Source organism: Mauremys reevesii, linkage group 6, assembly GCF_016161935.1.
Source record: "Mauremys reevesii isolate NIE-2019 linkage group 6, ASM1616193v1, whole genome shotgun sequence".
Lineage (NCBI taxonomy): Eukaryota > Metazoa > Chordata > Testudines > Geoemydidae > Mauremys > Mauremys reevesii.
The window spans coordinates 15,419,334-15,446,636 of NC_052628.1; the positions used below are offsets into that span (position 1 = coordinate 15,419,334).

Below are 27,303 nucleotides of genomic sequence, written 5' to 3' on the forward strand. Positions count from 1 at the left end.
TCTTTAAAAACTTCCTCTTTGCCTTCCTGTAGAAAATCCAGACTGCTCACTTCATCATAAAGTCACACCACTGGGCTTAGGAACTGCAGTCATCCAAAAACACGGCACCCCGCCCCATCGTGTCATCTTATCCATATTGGGAGCGTGGGGGAAGATATCAACCAATCCATGGGATCCCCATGGATTTGGGAGGGTTGTCTGTATGGTTCAGAAAGTATGTGTGCTGCACTAGCTATTGACAACAGCCTGAGAGGAGGATAGCATCAGAAACCTTCCTCTAAATATCTTCTGGGTTTGGGGGCTTAAATCAGACACTAATGTTATTTTAACCTGCTGTAGAAGGAGTGTGGTCTGGTGGCTACAGGTAGAGACAGGAGGACAGCTTAACCTTGAATTTTAAATGTTCTTAATTGATGTTAAGTTGTTAAAGCTAAGAATGCAATAAACCAAACTTGGTTTTCAAGTTCAAGCCTCGAGGTCCATTACAGACAGACAATTTAATTAAATAGAAGACCCTGGATGGCACTTTGAATGATAGAACCGAACTTCAAGAGAAAAACAGGCATACAATTATCATTTACACAGGTACTACAGTTATACTCACTTTGAAAGACAGAAGAGCATATCAGTGGGTGATCAGCCCACTGACAACAGAATGAAGTATAGTTTATAATCCTGTAACCTAACGGTACCCTTTTGGTGTTAATTGGAGATCTCTTGCAATTTAGCAAGGCTACTCTTTTTATAATCCATTATAATACTAATTAACATTAAACATACTCATTACCATATTCACATTTCCTCCATCTCTTTATTGGCTCTTTAGAACACACATTATTTAAATTAAATCTGAATCAATGTCCTTCTCCTGCTATCGATATAGATAGCATTTGAATAACATATTCCAAATTCTCAAAAAAACACTCAAAAAACCCTGCTGAAACCAGTTATAACCAAAACGTAACCCAGGGTTACATCTTTGCTAACTTCAATTTTCCCATCTTACTGTCTCCAACTTCTCTCTCTAACTTTTGCTCATACTAACAAGCTCAATTTCTCACTCCTCTATACTTAGGCCAAAGTCTAATTTCTACTCATTTCTTAACCTAACACCTTTTGTAGGCTGCAACAGGACACCTGGGTTCTACTCCTACTTCTGCTACTAACCGCTCTGCACCTCAGTCACTCTAATTGTTAAGACAGGTATTACATTATGAGCTCCACAGAGGCGTTGTGTGGCTTAATTAATGAATACAATAAAAGCTTTGTTATCTGGCATGTTGGTGGAATGGGTAGGGGGGTGCCAGTAAGTCAAAAATTCCAGTTAACTAAGAGGGAGGGAGTTTGGGTATGGGAAGGCGCTTGGAACAGGAGGTTGGGGCGCAGGGGGGTTTTGGGGTGCTGGATCAAGGCAGCACTCACCTTGGGCAGCTCCCCGGAAGCAGTGACATGTCTCTGCTGCTCCTAGGTGGAGGAAGGGCCAGGAGGGCTCTGTGCAATGCCTTGACCCACAGGCACCGCCCCCGCAGCTCCCATTGGCTGCAGTTCTGAGCCAATGGGAGCTGTGGAGCCAGGTTTCAAGGTGGGAGTAATGCACAGAGCCCCTGTAGCGGTTCCTCTGCCTAGGAGCAGTAGGGACATGTTGCCGCTTCCAGGGAGTCATACAGAGCCAGGTAGGGAGCCTACCGGCCCTGCATCAACTGGACTTTTAATGGATATCAGAAATGCTGGTTCCTAGAGCTTTCCAGCTGGTAAAGTGCTGGCTAACACAGCTTTTACTGTATATGGTAAAATCCTCAGATCAGAGGAGCTATGTAAATATTAAATTGTTATAAAAAGATCAGTATTAGCATATAAGAAATGAATATTAAACAGTGCAAAAAAATCCCCAAACCCTGATGCAGATATATTTTAATACTCACCACAGTAGGTGTAGATGTGATTCGATTCCAAGAATCTGACTTTTAAATTATGTAGGACAGCAGGCTCATGGAGATAACTTAGAGCTGTCAGGTCATTTTCGCCCACCAAAATATCAGGATTACGCAAGAAGGGCAGTTGGTTGGTTTTGAGATCAACTGGATATTCGTAGAGCTGAAGTAATACAAATTGCACACAAAAAATGGTTAAAAAATAAAAACTGTCTAGCTTCTCTCTTTATTTTTTTTTAACTCATGTAGGGATAATTCTGCCATCAAAAGATTATTTGTATTACATTAGCACCTAGAGGCCCCAACCAGAATCCAAGCCCCATTGATAGATAGAATCCAAGCCCAGAGAGAATGTGCACTACTGAAGTGAACAGGAGTTCTATGCATCCACAGCAGTCACCCCTTTAAAAAATATTTTCAATTATTTTTGGATAACTAAACAATATTGCTTTCATATTTCCTGTATTCCCTAGGGATTTCCCAGTACTGAATAAGGGCAAATCCTTTGGACATTGCTCAAAGGACAAAATTCACTGCTGAGGGATGAATTTCACCCTTACTGAATACATTTATCTAATCTCATTGTCTAAAGCAAACCCAGGAAGTTTTTAGGGGTGACCAAGGAAGGAGATGGCACAAGCTACCTCAAAGTGTTAGTAACACACAGTACCATATACCAAAAACAGTAAAAGCATCAATGAATCCGACATGTGCATCCTTATTTATCCTCCTCTAAGGTCAGCCAGAGTCACAGAATCCAGAGTCCTTCCCTTTGACAAAGTTATTGGTTGACCTTTTTTTTAAATTAAAGTCACTTCAAACACATTATGCTCTTCAATCTCCTCTGACAATGGGGAAAGGACGCAAAGGGGCAAACCCAGGAGCACTGTAGACTTACATGAGGAACATGGTGATGGCATTAAAACATACGGCTCACCATATGCTAAAGAGTTTTGGCTCTTCTCCAACTGAACAGCAGAGCCACTGATTAGAATCAACATGACTTTTTCCCCTTTATCTGTAAATACCTTTGTCAACTCCCCCATGGGCACTTCCACTGTCAGACACTTAGAGACAGGAGATGTTTTGAGAAGTTTCCAGTTTGGTATTTGCTGGACACATTTAACATTTGTTTACACTTCGGATGAGTTATGTTCCTGCCCCCTGAACACTCTGATGGTAAGTTCCCCCAGGAATAATGAAACCCTGCTTGTGAAAGCAGAAAGAGGCAGATGAGAATTCCCATGCCATTCATTTTATCCAACAAGCTGTTTGGTTTAGTTAGAGAGGCAGGTACTGGAAAGAGTGAATATATCAGCAATGGCACAACAGATAGTGCCTAGAGCAGAGGGGACGCAGGCAGGTGATCTGTGGGTGATATACGCATGAATACTAGGTGGGGGGAAAGCATACCACGGCCATTCATTGCTAACTGTGTCAAGTATGTTCTGCTCATTTGCCTCTTGGACAATCTAACAAACAGCTCCAATTAATATTTTGGCAGCTAAAGGATGCTTATGGAGGAGGTGTTCATTTTTCACTCCTCGAAAGACATGCTGGCACTGCCATGTTTCAGGCCTTCAGTTCCTCAGCCAATAGCATGGAATATTTAGCAGAGATTCTCTTGAAGTGATGTGACAAACTGAAGCCTTCATGTTGCCACTGCCTTGACTCCTCATCCGCTGAAGCCTTTACCCTTCCTTTCACCCCTCTCTCACCTTGATGGCGGCAGAGAGCCTCCTCTGTGGACTCCCTAATTCCTCCCTGCCCAGATCTCCGCATGTGCAGATACCACCATCAGATTTAACACATGGCCATTATTCCCACATTCAAAATTACCATCAAAGATGAGGGCCCTCAATGTGCTAAGCATCGTCCAGACATGTAACAAAGATGGCAGTCCTTGCTGTCAAGGATCACAATCTAAACGGGAGACAGGACCAAAGAGGAGGACAAAACAGACAAATAGGACAGTAGAACGAAGAAACCAAAAAAACTCAAAAAAACACACACACAAAAAACCCCAAACCCAACTTCATCACTCATTTTAGGTTCCAATTAAAAATTGTCCTCTCAAACCAGGGCTTTGGAGTGGAGCCTGGAGCTGGAGCGTGGAGCAGCTCCGGAGCAGTGGAGCTGCAGGTTTTTGCCTGGAGCTGGAGCAGAACCGGAGCACAGCTCCAAAGGCCTGTCTCAAACTCAAAGGAACGGTGCCATCCCGCCTCAGACGTTGCTCCTCTTCCTTTCCCATCGATTAACACTGCTTCCTCTGTCCCTTCCATCGATCTTGCCATTGCTGGTGCAAAACCCTTCTCCTCAAACATCTTCCTCCTAGCGCTCCTCACTTCCCCAATTGATCCTCCACAGCTTCTTCCTCTGTGACAGCTTGCTATTGTTCTTTCAGTTCTGTACTGATGCCACTTAAGCTTTACACACTAAAACCCTTTTTGTATGAAACGTACTGCAGAAATGAAGCTGTGTTGAACATTCAGAGTTACTATTCCAACTGCCAGCAGAAACAAAGCTTCAACACAGATGAGAAAACAGAAAAGGGCAACTAAAATGATTAGGGGTTTAGAGAGGGTCCCATACGAGGAAAGCAAACAGGATGTTAGGAATCATTAAAAAGGGGATAGAGAATAAGACTGAGAATATATTACTGCCCTTATATAAATCCATGGTACGCCCACATCTCTAATACTGTGTACAGATGTGGTCTCCTCACCTCAAAAAAGATATTCTAGCACTAGAAAAGGTTCAGAAAAGAGCAACTAAAATGATTAGGGGTTTAGAGAGGGTCCCATATGAGGAAAGATTAAAGAGGCTAGGACTCTTCAGCTTGGAAAAGAGAAGACTAAGGGGGGACATGATAGAGGTATATAAAATCATGAGTGATGTTGAGAAAGTGGATAAGGAAAAGTTATTTACTTATTCCCATAATACAAGAACTAGGGGTCACCAAATGAAATTAATAGGCAGCAGGTTTAAAACAAATAAAAGGAAGTTCTTCTTCACGCAGCGCACAGTCAACTTGTGGAACTCCTTACCTGAGGAGGTTGTGAAGGCTAGGACTATAACAATGTTTAAAAGGGGACTGGATAAATTCATGGTGGCTAAGTCCATAAATGGCTATTAGCCAGGAAGGGTAAGAATGGTGTCCCTAGCCTCTGTTCGTCAGAGGATGGAGATGGATGGCAGGAGAGAGATCACTTGGTCATTGCCTGTTAGGTTCACTCCCTCTGGGGCACCTGGCATTGGCCACTGTCGGTAGACAGATACTGGGCTAGATGGACCTTTGGTCTGACCCGGTACGGCCTTTCTTATGTTCTTACTCAGCTTTTGGCCAGGCTGGTGCCATAAGCAAAGTAAATCACCACACAAGAGTTTGAAGTCTTGACTTCCCCAACCCCCAAGAGGTCCCAGCCAAGACTGGAATCCCATTATGCTCAACTAAAAGACAATCCCTGCCCCGAAGAGTTTACTAGCTAAATAGACAAGACCAACAAAAGGTGGGAAGAAAACCAGAAGCACAGAGAGATGAAGTAATTTGCCCAACATCACACAGCAGGTCAGTGGTAGAGATGGGAACAGAGCCTGGTCTCCCAAGCCCCAACCCATTATCCTGTCCAGCAGGCCATGCCATCTCTTTCAAATGTGCAGGAGCGGCATCACCCATGCAGCATACAGACTGAGTTCTTCCACTCCTGAGAGAATCTCAATGAAGCCTGACCTTTACTGCTGCAACTGAGTTCCGTGCGATAATCCCCACAGTCCTGTGTTAGGATTTTTGAGAGCCTAGGATTCCCATGGAGTATGTAACACTGAGTTCATCACTCCAGAAAGAGATTTGTGATAGACACAAAGCATCCAGGAACAGGCCTGCTGGAACCATAAATCCATGAAAATTCACTTAGATGAAAAGGATAAGAAAAAGGAGCCAGTAACAACAACAGCGGAAACATTTCAACTGTCAGGAACCAAAAGGTTTCAATTCCCTGAAAGAGATCCTGATGTTCACGTAACCTTCATTTGATGCATGTGTGTGTCACTCCATGCTAATCTAAAGTTTATCAGACCAACATGCACCCATCACACTCAACTCAGCAGGGACTTCATAAGATTGGCCTAAACAATAAAAACAAACTGCACAGGAGAAATATTAAAAGGAGGAAAAAACCCCGTTATCCAGCCATGTAACTGTCTTTTTAAAAAATGAACGGAGCCTTTATTCAATTTAGAAGCCGACTTGGCTGTGTAGCTATGGCTCTGAAGGATACGACAGACATGTCACTAACTGAAAACCTACATTAAATTGAACGGTCACAAAATAGCCTAAAGGACAGATTTCCATTTAACAACATAAAATAACTGTGGAATAAAAACCCCAAGACTTAGTCCAGCACTAACAAACTACTTCATTTTGGCACAGGTGGCCCTGAATGTTATCTATCAGAATGACAGGAGCTGAGTAGAACTTTTATCATGCCATATTTCAGGTATGGACTGTTCATCCTACTCCATTTACGAGACCTGTACCAGTAGGAAACAGCGATCAACACCTGTTAAGAGCAGAAAACAGACCTTTAGAATGTAACCAGCCTTCTCTAAAGGAAGACGAGTTAATTGCAAAGCAGCATCACAGGGAAACACACTAAATCTAACAGCGTGAATCCAAAGATGAATGTGTCCAAAGATGAATGTGTCCATCTAACAAACACTTAAGGTATCTTAATGGTTTTATATCAAATAAACTCTCTGTCATAATATTGAAATGACTCATTCCTTTATGTCCTGGCAACAGCATCTATGCAGTTTCCACAACATACAACAGCAAGCGGTCTTCTGACCTTCCCTTCTTTACCACCACTACCCCCAGAATTGACAGAACTCACCCTGGCTGTTTCTATCAGGTTCACCTGATCACTGAAGGTTTTGAAGTGTTAAGCTGCTGGAATTCCCACAAAACCCGAGAGGGGGAAATAACTACATAGAATTTTAAATAGTGATGAATGTTACCAGACTGGCACATACAGCAGAGGCTGTGGCAGTGCAAGCTTCACCCACACAGCCCCATTCTCTGATCTAGATGGTGAACTCCAGGAGGTAAAAGGATAGCCAGCCAATCAAGCCAGTTAGTGCCAGTTGTGAGATGGGCAAAAAGAACTGAGCCAAAACCACATGCTCATTTCACATCTGTCACCTAATTCCTTGCTAGGATACCAGCACTATCCTGGATTATTGGGCTCGCTGTTCTTCACGGAAGCCTTGTCTCAGAAGCAGGAGAGAGGTAACTGATTATGGAAATAAAGGAATCCACAGCTGGCAGTAAAGCAGAAAGAAAGTTTCCTGCTCATTTTCTCTGGTAGTATGATGTAAGGGCAGGCAGCTCTGTGGGATGATCAGGGAGAGGAATGTGTGTGTGTTATTGGGAAAGAGCACAGGCACTGGACTACTATTCTAAGGACACCGCATTTACAGAGAGGAGAAAGAGGAGTTCCAATGGAGGGCCTCAGATAAAAGGAGTAGGCTGGCAAACCTGGAACACATTTATACTAAAGAGACACCTCAGTTTTGCACATGAATGTTAATCACATCACTGGATTTCATTACTTGTTAGCAGTGGGAGAGAAGAGTGAGAGTGTCTAACAGCTGGTCAGGCTGGCAGCTCCAAGGTTGGCTCTATGTTCTGGAGTTCTGCTGAGAGTCAGACACCAGGGAGTAGGGGCAGGCTCCAGCAGATGTCCAGAACTAGGGCTCTACCAAATTCACGGACGTGAAATAAACATCACGGACCATGAAATCAGACCTCCCAGCTGAAATGTACTTATTGGAGAGGAGTGGGAGGGGAACAATGAATGCAAGGAGGTCCTGTGGAGTGGCACATGTGTCACATATTTATGGATGGCCCTTGGCATATTAACAACCACAGGAGAAGACTATCAAGCTGCGCAAACAAATGTGTCCCCAGTCTTATCACTCAGTTCCAAGGTGCATTATGTTGCTTTCCCAGTGACGCTGGCACTCTGACATACTGCTACTGGCCTCCCTGCTTATACTGAACCAAAAACGAAGAATTGTTTTCATAACAGCCTAATCAAGCATCTCTCATTCCTGCTCCCCAGCTGCCTGTTCAGTAAGAGGGTAACACACTATGTGCCAGTGTGAAACCAGTTCATTGGCAGGAGCTGTGAATTATTCACACAGCCCTTGGAGCATTTTCAGTTTGGGGAAGCAGTGTCTGTTAACTGTTCTAGTAACACAGCAGATCGTCCCCCAGACAATTAAAAAAAATTACCCGCTCAATGGAAAAACCAAATTAGATGAAGCAGTTCATGAAAAATATATTTCCTGGCACAATTATACCAGTCATGCAGATTGTAGGCTGTGCAGCTCTGCTAAAACATGGTGCTGAAAGCAGTAAGGTCAAGCTGGCTCGTTGGGGAATTTAGGTCCTTTAATGTTCCTCAACAGAACATCAATCTAACTGGAGTGTGCTTGGTAGTTTCCATAGCACTTGATCTTTGTAACAAAAGAGTGTCAGTAGAGCTGACTCTTGGCGTTCAGAGATGACAAGTGGGTAAAACTCCTCTTTGTGCACAGAGCCATACAAGCCTGGTGCACCACTTAAATGTTCAAGTTAGGGCATAAGCAGTGCATGGGCCTATGATGACCCTCTATACCCAATAAGATTAAATCCTTCTTTTAAGAAATTACCCACCTATCAAAGCAACGGACCAATGCAGTGCTGGGAATTTCCTGAGCAAAGCTGTCCAGTTTTCTCAGACTATAAACTTGTGGGGAGCTGGGAGTTCCATGCACTTCAGGAGCTGAGACAGTCAGAGATTTGGCTGCCCTCTACTACTGTTTTCCATGAGCCTCCAAAATTTTGATACAGTGAAATCATACAGGCGGCCCTGAAGTAAATTCCATAGCCAACTCTGCACCACCATGACATGGTAGCGTTTCATCATGATGTTGGTTTTGCCACATGCTAATGGAATGTGATTGTCTCAGCATGACGCTGTCCTGCAGAACAAGTTCATACTCAGCTGAAAAAGGAGACATCAGAGCAGACCATCCTTCTTCCTCCATTCTTTCCTAAGTATGAATCCTCAGCTCAACTCTAGGAAGATGGTCAAGGTACTCAATCATTGATCAATCTTTTCAAATGACCTAGCTCCAGATCATTGGTCTATAGAGCTCATTTACCTAGGCTCTTCTAACATTCCCATCAACATGACATTTATAAGAACTCAATTTTAAAAAGGTTTCTCCTAAATTGGTCCAGCAAGGACTCTACTCAATTATTATTCATTTTGGTTTTTAAATGTTAGCAGCAGCAGCTGCCCACAGCTTAGGATACCGGGTTGATTTCAGCCTGTGTTAGCAAGGGAAGCCTTTTGAAAAGTTCTCTGAAAATAGACAGGCCTGAGTTCTTTTCAAAAACTCTTTGGCCAGATCTACACTTGGAGTGCTTTGCTGGTTCATTATACTGGCGAGGCATTCCTAGTGGGGACACCGCTTATACTGGCAAAACTATGCTTTTAATCGTATAGCTTATCCCTCTCCTTCCCTTGCCCCACAAAACAAAATAAGCTATACAGGCAAAACCACAGATCTGGGTTGTAACCCCCATCTATGCGAGGGGCTTCTGCTGGCACAGCTACGTTGGTCACAATTCGTCATGCCTTGACCAACATCGCCAACAAAAGTTTGTAGCGTAGAAGTGGCCTTAGGCAAGTAGTTCCATTAAAGAAGGCCCTCCAGTCAAAATGTTTCATGTTGGGCTCCATCAACTGCGTTTTCCCCACTGAGTGCCCTGTCTCAACGGGCTGTGGTTGGAAAGGTGATATCCAAGATAACCAGGTCCCACCCACTAGTGAGTTTAAAGATTAGGACCAGAATCTCTAATGCAATAAGTGTATGCATGTTGGAGAGGGAAAGCACCAAACAGTTTATAAGGAATAAACTGGCATTACTTTTTCTGACAAGTTCATCTAAAGATTGTAGAGTAACACCAGAGAGAGGAGTTTCCTTTTTGTCACCCTCCTTTAGCACCATTTTTTATAAAAAAGACAAACACCGAAATGAAATCAGAGTTTTATACTGGAGTAAACCTGAAAAGGCTAAGCATACATAGAAAAAAAAAGTGTCACTTGGCCAGTTATTTTCTGTATTCTGCTGGCTTTTACTTCTAATACTTATGGGTCTGAATAAGCAATATGAAATATTTACTCCTTCCAATTCCTCTGCCAGCAAAGTCATAATCTGGTGATTGTGACAGTATGCTGTTTTAAAAATTACTTGGATGTCATACACAGACTACAACTTCGCCGCAGAATCAAGTCAAAGAAGATTGGCTCCGAGGCAGAAAATCTTTGATTTGAATACGAATACCTTTGAGAACCTGAGACTGTGGCAAAGTGATGTACGATGGACTTTTTTTAAAAAATACACCAAGAACTTGTAATGATTCAGGCTTGTTCAGAGGATCATTTGAAGCTTAGATCTACCACTGACAAGGGCAACATATATAATTTTAATTAACTTACAGTGTCATCTTCAAATTTCAGGTGTAGGCTTTTATCCCCTTCTTTGTAATCCTTGATAATTTCTCCTGATCTCCACACTTCATCAGGGTCAGGAATCCAAACTTTTGTGTACTGAAAAGAAAAATGCATGAAAAACAGTTAGGGTCAGAAATATACTTATTCACTAGGGATACAATCCTACTCTCATTGCAGAGTCAATGGAAGTTTCTGTCATTGGCTTCAATGGAAGCAACATCAAGACCTACCTCAACATACAGCACTACATTAGAGTCATGGATCAGACTGCTTCTTGACTAGACTGGTTTACTTGCTTGTTACTAACTAACTATAAGATCAAGTACAGTATGCTACACAACTATGTTCTCCCTTGTGAAGTGATCTCTGAGTTTGATTTCACTGACAATTTACCTGTCATTGCAGGTCGTGAAAATAATAGCATAATTCTTAGACAATTTTAAGAAAGCAAATGCTTCTCTTTATGGAATGACTGAAAGGTGGCTTTTGAAATACAAAACATGCTTTCTGAGGAACAGAAACGTACTACACAAAGCATAAGTAGGCAAAGCATAAACATTTACAATGTTATCACAAAAGAGCAGCTTCTCATTAATTCATTAATAGCTTCATTATTAAAGCAGATACAACAGCTGTAAAGATGTCAGATAAAAAGTGATGCCTACAAAGGTTTACAGGAATTAAAAATCTAATTCAAAGAGCTGCAATGAATATTCACACGCATGCCCCTCAAAGGTAAGTGGATATACTTTTGATTTCTCCAAATGTCTCAAACATACAATTACACCTCTAAACCTGCAAAGGCCCCAGTGTGGGGGACACGGTCAGAGACCAAACCAAGGAGGGACACCAAAAAATTCATACATTTCTCTCTCTCTCACACACACACACGTTCCATAGTCAAGAAATGCCAGAAGGTTATCTGTGCAACCTTAATTTGGCCCCCCATGTGTGTATGCATGATGACAATCTTTAATTACATGATTTCCCCACACATACACACACTATTTTTTCACCACAGGAAACCTGTTTCATCAGTGCACAGTTAATTAGCAGCCACTCAATATTTTGTTTTATACTGTTCAGTGCAAGTCCCCAGGCTTCCCCCCCTCCCACTGCATACTATTCGAACCGTGCTCTGAAGACAATTATTAATTTCCTCATGGGTTTGTCTATGTAGCTCATCAGTATAAGAATGCTTCACAAATACTATGTTCCCAAAAACCTTGTGAGGTGAGAGGATGGTATTAGCCCCATTTAACAGATGGCTAACTGCAGCACAGAGAGATCAAGGTCAAAAGTATCCACTAATCTTGGATGCACAATCTGAGGTGTCGAGGACTTGACTTTATGAAATAAGTAGCATTATATAGCACTTCATATGTTCAAGGCACAGCTTCACCTGACTTCAGCTGTAGTTATGAGTGCTCAGAACGTCTGCAAAGCAGATCTTAGGGGTTCCAGCTGAGCATCCAGAAAATGAGGAACACAGTTAACATCCTGTGAAAAGTTTGGTTTAAGTGACTTGTCCAGCATCACACAGGCACTCTGTGGTAGACGCAATCTGGATTTTCAATGCAGCATTCAACTGAGTAGACTGAGACCATCCTTTCTCTTCCTGCAATCCCCTGCCTCATTCCTTACACACTTTCCAGCTTCTACAACAAACGAAGAACAGCCTCCTTTTTCACACAACCCTCATTTATTACCAGGGCTGGATGTGCACTGCGTGAGACAAGGGTCCTGTTGTGGGGAAAAAGTAGTATGTGACCACGTAACTAAAGACTGTACAATACTAGCAGGCCCAATTAAAATTGCACAGGCAACCTTAATTCTGTCATTTCCTAACTTTTGAGCGCTCGACTTTGTAACCTTTTAACATAGGGTTTGTAATGTGTAATTTCCTAGGTTTTCCTGGGCGCGGGGGCGGATGGCAACAAATTCCATCATACTGATCCCTGGATGGGCCAGCAGCAGGGTTGCAACTTTTAGATGCACCACACAGACCTCTGCCACTTGCACTAAAAACACAGTAAATGATAGCGTGACAAGCTAGTATTGCTTTCTGTAGACCAGCTCTAGAAGAGGACGAGACACTTTGCCAGTGGGTTGCCACAGATATTTGCTGACAGCAAAGGAATGCGGAGACTCAGGAATCTTAGGTTCTGTTCCAGGCTGAAGGGGTGCGAGCTCTAGGCAGCTCAGACACCCCCAAGCTTGACTTATTCTGCCCCACCCCTTCCAGTCCCATCTCTTCCCTTCCCCTAGCTCCCAAGTCCCCGGTGCTTTAGATGATCTTTCAAATATGCTGGGCCCAAACTATTAATAGACTTGAGGGCAAGGACCAAGACCTTGAACTTGACTCGCTACTTTATGGGGAGTGAGGGTAGAGATCAGAGGACAGTTGTGATGTGCTCACAGTAGCCCATGCGGCTGAGAAGACCAGCTGCAGTGTTCTGTATAACTGCAGGTTCCTATGTGCTGATGGCTTCACGCCCGGGTACACGGTATTGCTGTAGTCCAATCAGGAGATGATAAAGATATGTATAATGGACTCAAGGTCGTTGTTCAGCAGGATGGGATAGTTTCCTAGCCAACCAGAGAGGACAGAAAGCACTTCTCACAGATGCTCTCCGGGACAAAGAGCACCACAGGTTGAGTTAAAGCCACCTTAATCCCTGCCCCAACCAGCCTGCTTCTATGAGGCACAGCACAGACTCTCAGCCAGTTCACTGCATCACCTGTATATTTGTTTATAAATAAAACCTCAGGAGATTATCAGAAAGCAGCATCAAGTCAAAACGAAGAGGCATAGCTTCGGGGCAGGGAAGGGAGAGATGCAGACTGGCTGTGAAGAGAAATGGCTCTGGGTACAGTACAGTCATACAACACAACAACAGAAAGGCGGGTTTCAATGAGGGTGAAATTCCAAAAGGAGACAGATTTAAAAAAAAAGACACACACAGAGGCCCACAATCTGGTCTAAGTTCCAGCCCCAGGAGAAACCCACTACGGAATCAAGGTTAACTCTGTTGCGGGGGAAGACTCTGCAGGTGGAGATACCTGGAAACGTTGGGAACATTTTGAGATTTTAGAAATATTTTAGATTTTTATAGCACATTTCATCCTGAAGGACTTTACAAGTTCTGCACAAAGATCCATTGGAATGCAGCTTCCTCTGGAGTGGAGACTCCAACAACAGGTAGGGGGAGAAGAAGAATCTAATGTGCAGATTGCCCACAGCAAGCCAAGAAGGGCCCCCAGCACACATCTATCTCAACACTTTTGTAGGTCCCCTCCCCACACTACCTGAACATCCACTGGTTGCTAATAAGAAATCCCAAAGGCAGGGCTGTCGGGAAGATTTAAATATACAAATCTAACCTGAGCACCCCCTGTATCCCTAATAGGGAATAAATCTCAATAGAAGAGCAGAATTGTTCATGCATAACAAGATTACATTACTTAGCATCATAACATCATGTTCCAATGAGGTTTGATTCATTTATATGGCAGTGTATTATCTTAGATGATATCATGCAATGAAATAAATACCCACATTAGCCTATTTAAAAGCATCCTACTATGCTAAGTGAAGTAGGTAGGAGGGCAATACGATGCATTTGCTGCACTAGCACTTGGTTCTGCAAATATTTATGAAGCACTGCACATAGCAGTGTGAGCAATTCCAACAGATCGATGGGACTCAACAAACACCACCGGATTTCCAGTATCAGAGGGGTAGCCGTGTTAGTCTGGATCTGTAAAAGCAATAAAGAATCCTGTGGCACTTTATAGACTAACAGACGTTTTGCAGCATGAGCTTTTGTGGGTGAATACCCACTTCTTTGGATGCAAGTCCATCCGAAGAAGTGGGTATTCACCCACGAAAGCTCATGCTGCAAAACGTCTGTTAGTCTATAAAGTGCCACAGGATTCTTTGTTGCTTTTACCGGATTTCCAGACACACAAGGCATCTTCACTGGAAGAGAAGTGTCCATTTCCCACAACAAGGAAACAACACACAAGAGTTGAATGAATACTGAAAATCCAATGCAGTGGGTCTCACTCCTGCTGACCTCAGGCAGAAGCTATGTTTACAATGCAATAGTATGTATATCCCTGATTGCACGTTCCATGCACTGTGAAACTGCTATAGTACGAACTATAGGTTATCTTCCACTTAGCATAGACCAGCTTTTCAGAGTGTGAAACCAGGACACCTGCCACGGCAGGCACACCGAGGACGGACTTGGGAACATCGGCTGGGACAGCCCCATCTCATGCCTTCCTTGTTTCTGACTCCTCCCTTTCTTCCCACTTACTCTATAGATTTGGCTCCATGCATGAGAGGTGCTGTAGTGAGGACTCATACAGAGGAGGGGCTGGACTAGGAGTTCTCACAAGCCTTGGGGCGGGCTTGTTGGAGGGGATGGGTCCTGAGTCCAACATGTATTCAATCAATATGCTACTAGTTTCACCAGCTCAGCTGGCCACTTCTCCTTGTCACAAAAAAGTTATTTTGTTGTTGTCAGGGACATATGATCACCCTGATTCCGACTAAAAACCCTTCACTGTAAACATTGGTGCCTAAAACCTTTAGCCTGCCTGACAGGATAAACAGTGTAAATTATACAGTAGGAAACAGAAATGGCAAAGGAATTCTATGCCCACAAAGTTCTGCATTTGCTTTTGTTAGTAAAACACAAAGAAGTCCTAAATATTTAAACAAGCCTTATATAACCCTCCTCCTCCCTGCCACACACCCCAAATGTATCCTGATAGCAATACAGTTACATCCCTTTGAAAGCAAAACCTACTGTGCACTACTTAGGTTAATTTTAAGAGCCACTCCAGAGTTAAAGAAACAGCATTTGTAAAAATAATCTGTTATGCAGCTGAACAGCAATGGATTTTTATATGTATAATATGTAATTATTGTTAAGATTGCTCAATAACTGCAGCAGCAGGATCCTTTATGTGAATGGAGCTATACAAAGACATCAGCAGAACAAAAGAAAAAACAAAAGGGCATATCTTTTGCCATGCACTGCACCTTATTTTCTGCCTCCCAATACCACCTCAGTGCACACCAAGTTTTTACCCTTAATAGTAACTCTCATTTAGATAGAAGTGGTGCCATTAAAAATCTTGGCATTTACAGCTTGCATTAACATTTGCTTGGATTAAAGCTACCATGGAATTACCGCAAATACAGTGTGGCAGGAAAGAAAAGGATTCTGATAGTGCCTAGTGTAACACCTTTCACCCTAAAGCATTCTAAAGCACCTCACATAGTACTGCAGACTCACTTCACCCACTACTGAAATGCAGCCACCACTGGGGTGAAGGATAGCAGCCAGATAGATTACTAGCACACAAGAACAGTGGACCAAGTTCTCCCTCTGCCAAAAGACACACAGAGATAAGCCTTGCTCCTATAAGCAGTATCATGGAAGCTTTAACATCCACACACAGCATATAGGATCTCTGTTTTGGAGGTCTTGTCCAACACACACACACACACACACACACACGATCCAGACAGCAGAGGTATTTAAAAACTTCTACCAGCAAGATGCAACCACCACACACAAGGAATTGCCAATGTTCTTATTCTTTATCCAAACCATCAGAACATTTGGAAAATAATATGGGTTTTAGTTCAGATAAATAGTAGTGACAAATTAAAACAAGACTGACACTGTATGTCAGTTCCTCAGTATAAAAAGAAACAGTACAGGTCTGTCGCATCTTACACGATTTCAGCTTTATGCGGTCGTCTTAAAAAAAAAAAAGAAAAACAATAATTTTAATACTGTACTTATAGTGTGGGCGATTCCGCCCGCCATTCAACTCAATGTAATTTTGACTATACGCGGTTTTCGCTTTACCATGGAACGGAACCCCCGCGTAAGATGAGACTCGCCTGTACTGCCATATCCCCACAAAAGTTTCAAAACAGATATTGCATGTAAGTGTTTAACACAGATGTAGAAATGCCAGAGTTCAGAAGCATACTGGGAAGGAAAAACGTATTGCACTGGAAAGAAATTACTATGTCCCAATAGCCAACTCTGAAATCTCTTTTTACATAACATGCCACAGGAGCATCCATGGAGGAGAGGTATAGCTAAGAGAAGTGCGTGCATTTTTACAAATCCCATTTTCATGGGTTTATTACTGCAATCTTAAAACTTCATTCCAGGCTGCAAAAAAATAAAACCTGGCCTATGACTAGGACCCTACCAAATTCATGGTCCATTTTGGTCAATTTCATGGTCATAGGATTTTAAAAATAGTAAATGCCATGATTTCAGCTATTTAAATCTGAAATTTCATGGTGTTGTAATTGTAAAGGTCCTGACCTAAGTTCCTTCTAAGCTGCGTAGCTGCCTATTAAGCACCGCACAGGCACTCAGGGCAGCGGCGGGGAGAGATCGCTCTTCCCAAGCCCCGTACCTGCCACGGCACCCATCTCTCAGCCCCAACCAAGTCCAGCGCTGAACCTGTGGCGGCCGGGGGACAGGTGCCCCTCCCCCCAGCCCTGATCCAGCCTGGCCCAGAGCTGCAGTCGCCAGGGGACAGGCGCTCCTTCCTCGGACCAGAGCTCCTATAGCCAAGGGACAGGTCCCCCTCCCTCAGCCCAAACCTAGCCGGACAAGCGCCTCTCTCCTGGCCCGAACCGAACCCAGCCCAGGACCTGCCATGGCCAGGGGGACAAGCGTCTCCCCGCTCCCCTGGCCCAGCCCAGCCTGGACCTGCCGCGCAGGAGAGGCGCCTTCTCCCCACACCCCTTCCAGCCTAAATGATTCTGCAGGGAAAGAGAGCTGGCGGGGGTGGGGGGATCCTCTCTTCCCACCATAGCCAAGGGGAGCCCCACTGCATCCCAAACCCTTCATCCCCAGCCCCACCCCAGAGCCCGCACTCCACTCCTCTGCCCCAGACCTGAGCCCCTCATCCCTGACCCCAACCCAGAGCCTCCACCCCCAGCCAGAGCCCTCACCCCCCCACACTCCAACCCTCTTCCCAAGTCCTGAGCCCCCTCCCACGCTCCGAACCCCTCAGCCTCACCCCACCACATGAATTTTGTTATGTGCACCAGGATCACATCACCTCCATATTGGTGCACACAACAAAATTCATTCCATCTTGGGTGAGAAAAATTAGAGGAAACACCGGTCCTGACCCAAAAAGGAGTTGCAAGGTTATTATACAGAGGGTTGCGGTACTGCTACCCTTACTTCTGTGCTGCTGCTGACAGGGCGCCGCCTTCAGAACCAGGCAGCTGGAGAGCAGCAGCTGCTGGCTGAGAGCCCAGGATATTGGGGACACAAGGTGAGTGAGGGAATATCTTTTATTGGAGCAATTTCTGTTGGTGAGAGAGAGAGAAGCTTTCGAGATTACAGAGCTCTTCTTCAGGTCTGGGAAACTTAGAGCGTCACAGTTAAATACAAGGTGGAACAGACTGTTTAGCATAAGCAGTTAACACATATTTCAAGGGACCATTCAAGGTGCAGTGGAGACCACAGACCAGGACATCACCTCAAATCAGCACCAGACCCTGCTATAACAGATGCAAAACCTGCCGACATATCTCCACTGCTACAATGATTAACACCCTCCACAACACATCTTTCAACATCCCTGGATCCTACACATGAGGTGTACTTCATCTAGTGCACTAAATAGCCCAATAGCAACTATGTGGGTGAAACCAGACAATCGCTACAGTCTTGTATGAATGCACACAGGAAAATAAGACAAACACCTTATCACCTGTGGGTGAACTCCTTTCACAAAGCAATCACTCTGTATTTGACCTTCTCATCCTCAAGGGAAACCTGCACAACACTTTCAAAAGATGAGCCCGGGAGCTTAAATTCGTAACTTTGCTAGACACTAGAAATCATGGATTGAATAGAGATGCTGGATTTATGGCTTATTACAAGCATCTGTAACCCACTAACAAACTCCCTGCCAATTACTTGCCCCCTTTCTTTGCTCTCCTCCCTATAACTGGAGGGGTGTGAACAGGCCACTTCACTTTGAATGGTCCCCTGAAATATGAATTTATGCCAAACAGTCTGTTCCATCTTGTATTTAACTGTGACACACTGAGGGCAGGTCCACACTTAAAACGCTGCACCAATGCAGCTGTAGCACTTTAGTGAAGATGCTCTACGCCGACAGGAGAGAGCTCTCCCATCAACATACAGTAGTTAATCCACCTCCACGAGAGGTGCTATCTATGTCGGCGGGAGGAGAAGCTCTCCTGCTGGCATAGTGCTGTCTACACTGACGCTTGGGTCGGTATAACTACATTGCTCAGAGATGTGGATTTTTCACACCCCTGAACAACGCAGTTATACCAAAGTAATTCTGTAGAGCAGACCTGGCCTAAGTAAGTGAAGAAGAGCTCTGTGTAAGCTTGTGTCTCTCACCAACAGAAGCTGGTCCACTAAAAGATATTACCTCACCCACCCTGACCTGGTTCCAGTGACAGTGGTCAAATACGCACTAGACCTGTCTCTCCTCAGCAGATCTGGTCACTATTCTAGTCTCCTTGTTGCAGTGCCTTGCATTTCTCTATTAATAGTCATTTAATCACTCCATTATACCTTCTTGTACAATATCCCATCATAAACCAAAGGTGAAGCAGCACTGAGCAATGATACACAGATAGCCTTCCAGATTGGGTAAAAGTGTCTCCACAGTGAATGTCAGGATATACAAAAATACAGCTTGGACAGTTCATTTCAGCGGTCTGTGTGATCCCTTTAAGAAACCCATGTTTAATAAAGCAGAGGGTAACTTCTGCTGTCAAGGTTGTTTGCTTGACCTGGAGTGAGTTAGGGATATGGAATCCGTCCCACTTCAGGGAGCAGAATGGGAGTGAAGCAACATCCAAATTCCCCCGCACCGTTGTGCTGCTGGGAAAGCCAGCATATCAGGTTAGCTGTGCATCAGCCAGCCTCTGTCTCAAGCCCCCGTGTGCTATGGACGCAGAGAGTCCTGGTGAAGCAGCTCCAATTTGCAAACCCTCTACACAGGGCTTTTCAACCCTTCCCCTCAGAGCGTTGCTACATCTGGGGCCTCCACAGCTGCAGGGGCTGGCTATTTTCTCTATAGCTCAAGTCCTCGAACAAAAGGTCTGGCTAAGAACTCTGATGTCTAATTTTCCCCTCTTTCTCCAAACATTTTAGAAATGTCTGACATAGCGTTTCTGTACTCCATGTCACACATTTAAGATCCAGCTGGTATCCCACTGGGAAAAAGGGCAGAGACCCAGCTCCCCAAAAGGTCTGGAGTTCACAGTTCTAGTCCCTATTGCTTGCAAGATTTCCAACCTTAAAGATGAACCTAGTCTGGAACTGAGCACTTCCCTTCCTGCACCACAGGCCACAGAGATTTTCCCTCTAAATTACCAATTTTGGGTGGAAGGAAGAAAGGAGAAGGAAACATTTATATTCTTCTTGTCTATAGAACAGTGTAAACACACTAGCATCTCAGATGGCTTGCGAAGTTAGAACAGTTTGTTTAGCAGAAGTTAATTGTCACTAACCAAAAGCAACATAAAATTGACAACTTGGAAATTAGTAGGGGGCCTTCAGCACAGATGACTGAAGCAAACTAGCCAACTTATTGGATGGACAGCTGCAGAAACACAGTTATTTATCCACAGAGAACCTACAAAAGCAGCAGGAGCTGTACAAGTTTCCTCAAATAAGAAACCAAATATGTTGCAGCTCAGACCTGATGGATCAGCTTTAGGGGTAAGAGTTTAGTTCAGTCTCCATTACCAGTTCAGTCCTCAGCCTCTCTGCCCAGGCTGCTATTTAGTGACAAATGTGGTGACTGGGTTTTATGCTATTTAACCACTATCAGATGATAGAAGCTTTCAACTTCCATCAATCAGGGTGAATTTGAACTAGCAACCTAAGGGTTAAAAAGCCTTCATATCCCATTAACAGTCCCGTGAGAGATCCAGTACTTAGAACTATCTTTTAATAATAAAACTAATTTTCCAATTCACCAAGATTAAATAAAAGACTCTATAAACACGAGAATTCAACGGTTTGAAGGAAAATGGGATTTTTACAAAATATTTTGTAGGATAAGAAGAAGAGATGAACTATAATACTACAGTTGTAATCAAAATTTAATGCAGTGAAAACTAAGAGCATGACATCCTTTACTTCAAACAAGTTTCAATACTGAGCCTTCTAAAGAAAGAAATTGACAAAAACCCACTTACAGCTCTTGTAAGTGTGGTAGATTACGAAAATAAAAGTAATTCCTCTCCATTCTGAGTGCTTTGTGCACTTTAGATATTAGCCTGTTATGATCCCATCCTTTCATCAAGCTACAGATACTTGGCTCTTCTAACCCTTCCCCATAGGGCATGTAGTCCTTTAAACCAGAGAGACTGATCACTGCTTATGTTTCACCCCCTTATCCCATCCTGTTTCTCTTTTTCACCTGTTTTAGAGACTGTATGCTCTTCAGGGCAAGGACAATCCCTTATTTGATGGTTTTACACCACCTACAACAATGGAGCCCTGTCAGGTAAAACACAAAACCCAGAATGTACTATGTAAATTGTATGGCAGTAAGGTAAACTACTTAGTCCATAGATATGAATGTTTTGGAAGTGTGATCTGGCCTTGTTATACCCATTTTACCCATGGCAAAACTAAGGCTCGCAGTGGAGAAGTGACTCACCCAGCTCACGTGCAAGAAATAGAACCCAAGAGCATGTCTACACTGCAACTAGCAGCCTGGGTCTATGCACTTCTGCTGGCAAGAGTCTAGCTAGTACTCTAGATATGCAGATACTGTGGCTTGGGCTGGAGCTTGGACGTTGAAGCCTGGGAGGTCTGAGCTCCAGACTAAACCGCAACATCAAAGCAACATCTCCCCCAGCTATTTTAGAGTGCTAGCACAAGCCCCGCTAGCACCAGCCTGTGAACCCAGGCTGAGAGACTCACTCCCAGATGCAGTGTAAACAGGTCCCAAGTCTTCAGACTCCCAGTCTGGGCACCATTAAACCATGCTGCTTCCCTGCCACAGAGTTTGTGCTACCTCTCTGCAGGCTGAAGTGTTGCAATCTATTTCACAGGGGGAAAGGCTGCTGAATAAATTGACACATGCAAATTCAGAATGAAAAAACACCAAGCAACTGCCCTGTTGCTTGTACTAACCACTGTGACTGTGAATGATTTGCACACGTACTACCTAGCGCAACCCTGTCTAGGTTTCTGAAGTATCTGTGGCTAACTCAAAGGGCCTCTGCAGGCAGAGAATAGTGGGCTGGTTTGAACACAACCACTGAGAAGGGAAAAGCAAAGAACTCCTAAATGAAGTGGAGCTCACACTGACTAAGGCCTAACATGCTGTAGAGATTCTTAGGCCTGGTCTATACTGGGGGGAATTGATCTAAGATATGCAACTTCAGCTATGAGAATAGCTTAGCTGAAGTTGATGCATCTTAGATCGACTTACTTCGCGTCCTTGCGGCACGGGATCGACGGCTGCCGCTCCCCCGTCGACTCCGCTTCCACCTTTTGCCCTGGTGGAGTTTTAGAGTCGACGGGGAGCGCGTTCGGGGATCAATGTATCGTGTCTAGACGAGAGGCGACACATCGATCCCCAATAGATCGATCGCTACCCGCCGACATACCCTTAGATAAGTAGTGGCTGGACTGATGGATTGCAGTTGGTCTGGTGAGTATTGTAACAGTTCTAAAGCAGTGGAAGTGTTTTTATTGAAAGAGAGATGAGTTGGGCATCTAATCTAAGAGAAGGATTATTGGGCTCTGATTTACTCCCTTATAGTCCTCTCTCCCCCTCACTAGCTTCTGTTCTTCTCAGCCAGCCCTTGGACAGCGTACTCTCCTCACACAGAGCTACTTTTCCTAGAAGTAAACCCTTGATAATTTCAAGGCTGCATTCTGCCCTTTCACGAAATGGACACTTACCTTCTATGGCAGGCTGGCTATCTCCTCTGGTTTCACTCTCTCCATTTTTTACATCAAATTTGCATGTCACTGTCAACCATACACCCGTGTTGAAGGCCTGGCAGGGTGCACAGAGCTTTAGTATGCCTTGCTCTCCTTGCGTCCATTTAACTGCTTCCTTTATCATGACTGGCAATAGAATGGCATCTTCTGCCTCAATACCTTTTCATTAGGGTGGGTGCTGGGTTCCATCCAAGCCATCTTAGCAGCTTTGGCCCATCTGAACTTGTCCTCAGGTTTCACCCTCTATCTGGACAATACTCACATCTATAGCCTCACTTCACTTTTTCAGCCCTTTCTTCACTTTCTCCCTAACCCCACCACATTTACTTCAATATCTTTCTCCAAGTATGAAAAGCTCCTCAGTATACATCCAGTAAAGAAGACACCTTGATTAAGGCTTGGCCCATTACACCCCCCCCCCACTATCTGGAGGCAAGTGGGTTGATAGTTAAAGAACTAATCCCAGCTCTGCCACAGACTTGGCAGATAGAACACTGGGCAAACCACAGTCTCCCAGCACATCAGTTTCACCATCTAGAGAACAGGCTTCTCCACTTTTGTAGAATACTTTGACATCTGGTATTATTATTGTTAATCTGAAACAACTTTTCTATACCCATTTGACCGCTTGATTCTGCAAATCCCATCTCAAGGCTTCATTGACCCTAACAAAACACCCAAATCCTACTCGAGTATCCCAAATCATCCCTTATGTTCAGACCATTTCCCCAAGCTTAGCATGATTAGAATCCATGCCTGTCCTACACAAGCTCCTGAATTATACATTGTAACTAGCCTAGGTGACTGACTTCCATAGCTCAACTCATTGCTTGCAAAGTGTTGGAGGCACTGTTATATCAATTATGCTTTAAGAAATTGCTGCATTGTACAAAGATGACCTACCCGGCATTTTGAAGAACTCCCACGTGTATATTATTAGACGGCTTCTTGGAATTAAACAGACTACTTGTACTAGGACTTTGTTCACTTTCAAGTGTTCTGTTTTTATGTCAAAAATAGTCTCGTGTTAAAAATTTGTCACCCTATTGAAAATCATTATTACCTTAAGACCTTTAAATATGAGTGTCCGACTCCAATCACAGATCAAGAAAAATCCAAGAGAACGGGTAGTATCGATGACACACAGATTAAGTCATCCTCTAGAGATAACGTTCATCTACTCTATTTGTTAGTAAGGGTTCACTGACTGCTAGAATAGATCCTAAGACTATTGTGTTAGGCTATCCAACCTCTGCTCCTCAGTTCTAAAGCTTTAATGGATGGTTAAGGCACAGCCTTTTTCTTCACACTAGGAACAGCATGGGTGTCTTTTTCAATAGACCTGTCTGACTCTGTGCTGCCAAGAAAGCTGCAGTCAGGAACATAGGAATTGCCATTCCAGGTAAGACAACTGATCCATCTAGTCCAGTATCTTGTCTCTGACAGTGGCCAGTACCAGCTGCTTCAGAAGAAGGCGCAAGAAACCCTGCAGTAACAACAACTATATAACAATGGCCACAATGGGTCAGACCAATGCTCCGTTATCCCCATATCATCTCTTCTAACATTGGCGAGTGCCACATGCTTCAGAGGGAATGAACCAAATAGGGCAATTATCAAATAATCCATCCCGTTGTCCAGTCCCAGCCTCTAGCAATCAGCATTTTAGGGACACCAGGAGCATGACATCGCTGCCCATCTTGGCTAATAGCTAGTGATGGACCTATCCTACGTGAACTTTTCTAATTCTTTTTTTAACCCAGTTATACTTTTGGCCTTCATAACATACTATGAAAATGAGTTCCACAGGTTGTCTGTGTATTACATGAAGAAATACAATTCCTTTTGTTTGTTTGAAATCTGCTACTTATTAATTTCATTGAGCAACCGCTGGTTCTGATGTTATGTGAAGGGGAAAACAGCACTTCCCTAGTCACTTTCTCCACACGTTCATGATTTTAATAGACCTCTATCATAGCCCCCCTTAGTCTCTTTTCCAAGCTGAACAGTCCCAGTGTTTTTAATCTCTCTTCATATGGAAACTGCTCCAGACCCCGAACCATTTTTGTTGCCTCTCTCTGTAACTTTTCCAATTCTGCTATATCATTTTTGAGATGGGGTGACCAGAACTGTACATGGTATTCAAAGTTTGGGTGCACCATGGATTTATATAGTGGCATTTTATTATCTATCCTTTCCGAATGGTTCCTAACATTGTTAGCTTTTTTGATTGCCACTGCACATTGAGTGGATATCTTCAGAGAACTGTCTACAATGACTCCAGGATCTCTTTCTGCAGTGGTAACAGCTGATTTAGACTTCCTTTTATATGTATATGTGGGATTACTTTTTCCAACTTACATTACTTTGCACTTAAATGTTGAATTTCATCTGCTGTTTTGTTGCCCAGTTTAGTGAGCTCCCTTTGTAACTCTTGGCTGTCAGTTTTGGACTTATTCTTGCATAAATTTTGTATCTTTGCAAACTTTGCCACCTCACTGTTTACCCTCTTTTCCAGATCATTTATGAATATGTTGAATAACACAGGTCCTAATACAGCTCCTTGGTGGACCCCGCAATCCATTGTGAAAATGGATCATTTATTCCTACCCTTTGTTTTCTTTTAACCAGTTACTGATCCATGCACTAGTCCTTCCCTCTTATCCCAGGGCTGCGTTGTTTACTTAAGAGCCCAAAGGCTTTCTGAAAGTCCAAGTACACTATCCAGGGCCCTTCTTTTTCAGGTTTTATTTAATTTTCCCCAGGAATTTATCAGTCTTTATTACCACAACAACAAAACCAGGTGAAAAATCAGTGTAAAAAACTATTAATTTTTCTGGGTAAATATTGGGGTTTACGTTGCTAGACAGAAAGACGGGGAGGGGAAGTATTCAGTAGATTAATGTTTTGAATTCCTTTCATCAATGTGGTTTGCTGCAGAACTGAAACAGAACTCAAAACACAGTGCCACCTCTGAGTTTAAGAAAACAATACATCTCTAATCCCCAAATAATTTTTTTCATTTGAACAAACAGTTTATTGTTGTAGACTTGCAACTATTGGCCTATAAAATGTTTACATTTAACAATTGGGACACACCATTTGCAGCGCATACACTCAACTTCATACTTTTCTCCTGTTTTTGTTTTTTTGAAACTTTTGAATACTTCCTTGTGCTCTGAAACGTATTCTGATACAGAGTTCCGTTTTCTTCCCATTTTAGTGTGTCAAATCTTTAAACTTATCTGCTAACAGCTTGAAATGTGTACGTGGTAGGTGTGAGATTCATCAGTACGTTCAGATGCACACGCACTTCAGAGCTTGTGTGCGTGCCTGTTTGTTTATTGTGTGCATCTTCTAGATTAATACACAGCCTTACTTCAACAGGCAGCTTTGCATATACCCACAGATTAATCTATTACCATAATACATATATCTCATGCAATGTATTGAATTTTCCTAATAAAACAAGTTATTTTTATATATTTGAATGATACAAAAGCAGGGTGAAAAAACTGAATAATACTTTTTGTAAAACTTGGGAATTTTTGGTGAAAAAAATCAGTTTAAACTGATGAAGGGGCTTAATATATCTGCTGAATCATGCTTGTCCACATGCTCACTGATCTCCCACCCAAAGCATTCTAATAGATTGGAGAGGCATGACTTCCCTTTACAAAAGCCACGTTGACTCTTCTCCAACAAATCGTGTTCATCTACGTGTCTGATAATTCTGTGCTTTGCTGTAGTTTCAACCTATTTGCCTGCTACTGAAGGTAGGCACACCAGCCTATGATTGTCAGCATTGCCTCTGGAGCCCCTCTTAAAAAATCAGCATTACTTTAGCTACCCTCCAATCCTCTGGTACAGCAGCTGATTTAGGTGACAGGTTACATATCAAAGTTAGTAGTTCTGCAATTTCATATCTGAGTTGCTTCAGAAATCTGATCCTGGTGACTTATTACTGTTTAATGTATCAATTTGTTCCAAAACCTCCTCTACTGACACCTCAATTTGAGACAGTTCCTCACATCTATCACCTAAAAAGAAAGGCTCAGGTATGGGGATCCCTTCCACATCCTCTTCAGTGAAGATCTATGCAAAGAATTAATTTAGCTTCTCCGCAATGGCCTTGTCTTCCTTGAGTGCTCCCTTATCACCTTGAGTGTCCAGTGGCCCCACTGATTTTTTGGCAGGCTTTAGTTAATTGCTCTTCAAATTCTTTTTTGGCCTGACCTTTTATTATGTTTTTACACTAGAGTTGCCAGAGTTTAATGTTCCTTTCTTTATTCCTCAGTAGGATTTGACTTCCAATTTTTAAAGGATATCTTGTTGCCTCTAACTGCCTCTTTTACTCTGCTGATTAACCAGGGTGGCATTTTTTGGTCTTTTTTTTATTTGGGATAAAAAATTAAATTGAGCCTCTATTATCATGTTTTTTAAAAGTTTCCATGCAGCTTGCAAGCATTTCACTGTTATAACTGTTCTTTTAGTTTTCATTTAACTAGCGTCATCATTTTTGCATACGTCCCGTTTTTGAAGTAAAATGCTTCCCCCACTACAATGATGTTAAGTTTAAATTAACATTATGGTTGCTATTACTGAACAGTTCAGCTCTATTCATCTCTTGGACCAGATTCTATAGTCACTAAGAACTAAATCAAAGAATTGCCTCCCCGCTTGTAGATTCCAGGACTAGCTGCTCCAAGAAGCAGTCATTAATTGTGTACAGAAATTTTCTCTCTGCTTCCCATCCTGAGGTGACATGTATCCATCAATATG

General features: G+C 43.1%; 1 protein-coding gene across 2 annotated transcripts in view; it reads right to left on the bottom strand.

Annotated features, from left to right (window-relative positions):
• The window catches only part of MYO5B (myosin VB), a 347,217-nt gene that overhangs the window by 230,272 nt on the left and 89,642 nt on the right, over positions 1–27,303 (bottom strand). For both annotated transcript variants that reach the window (XM_039543124.1, XM_039543123.1), the window contains exons 2-3: positions 10,484–10,594; positions 1,923–2,094 (exon numbers count right to left, since the gene is read on the bottom strand). In XM_039543124.1, coding sequence (XP_039399058.1) covers positions 1,923–2,094; positions 10,484–10,594 — 283 coding nt within the window. The remainder of the gene's footprint in view (positions 1–1,922; positions 2,095–10,483; positions 10,595–27,303) is intronic.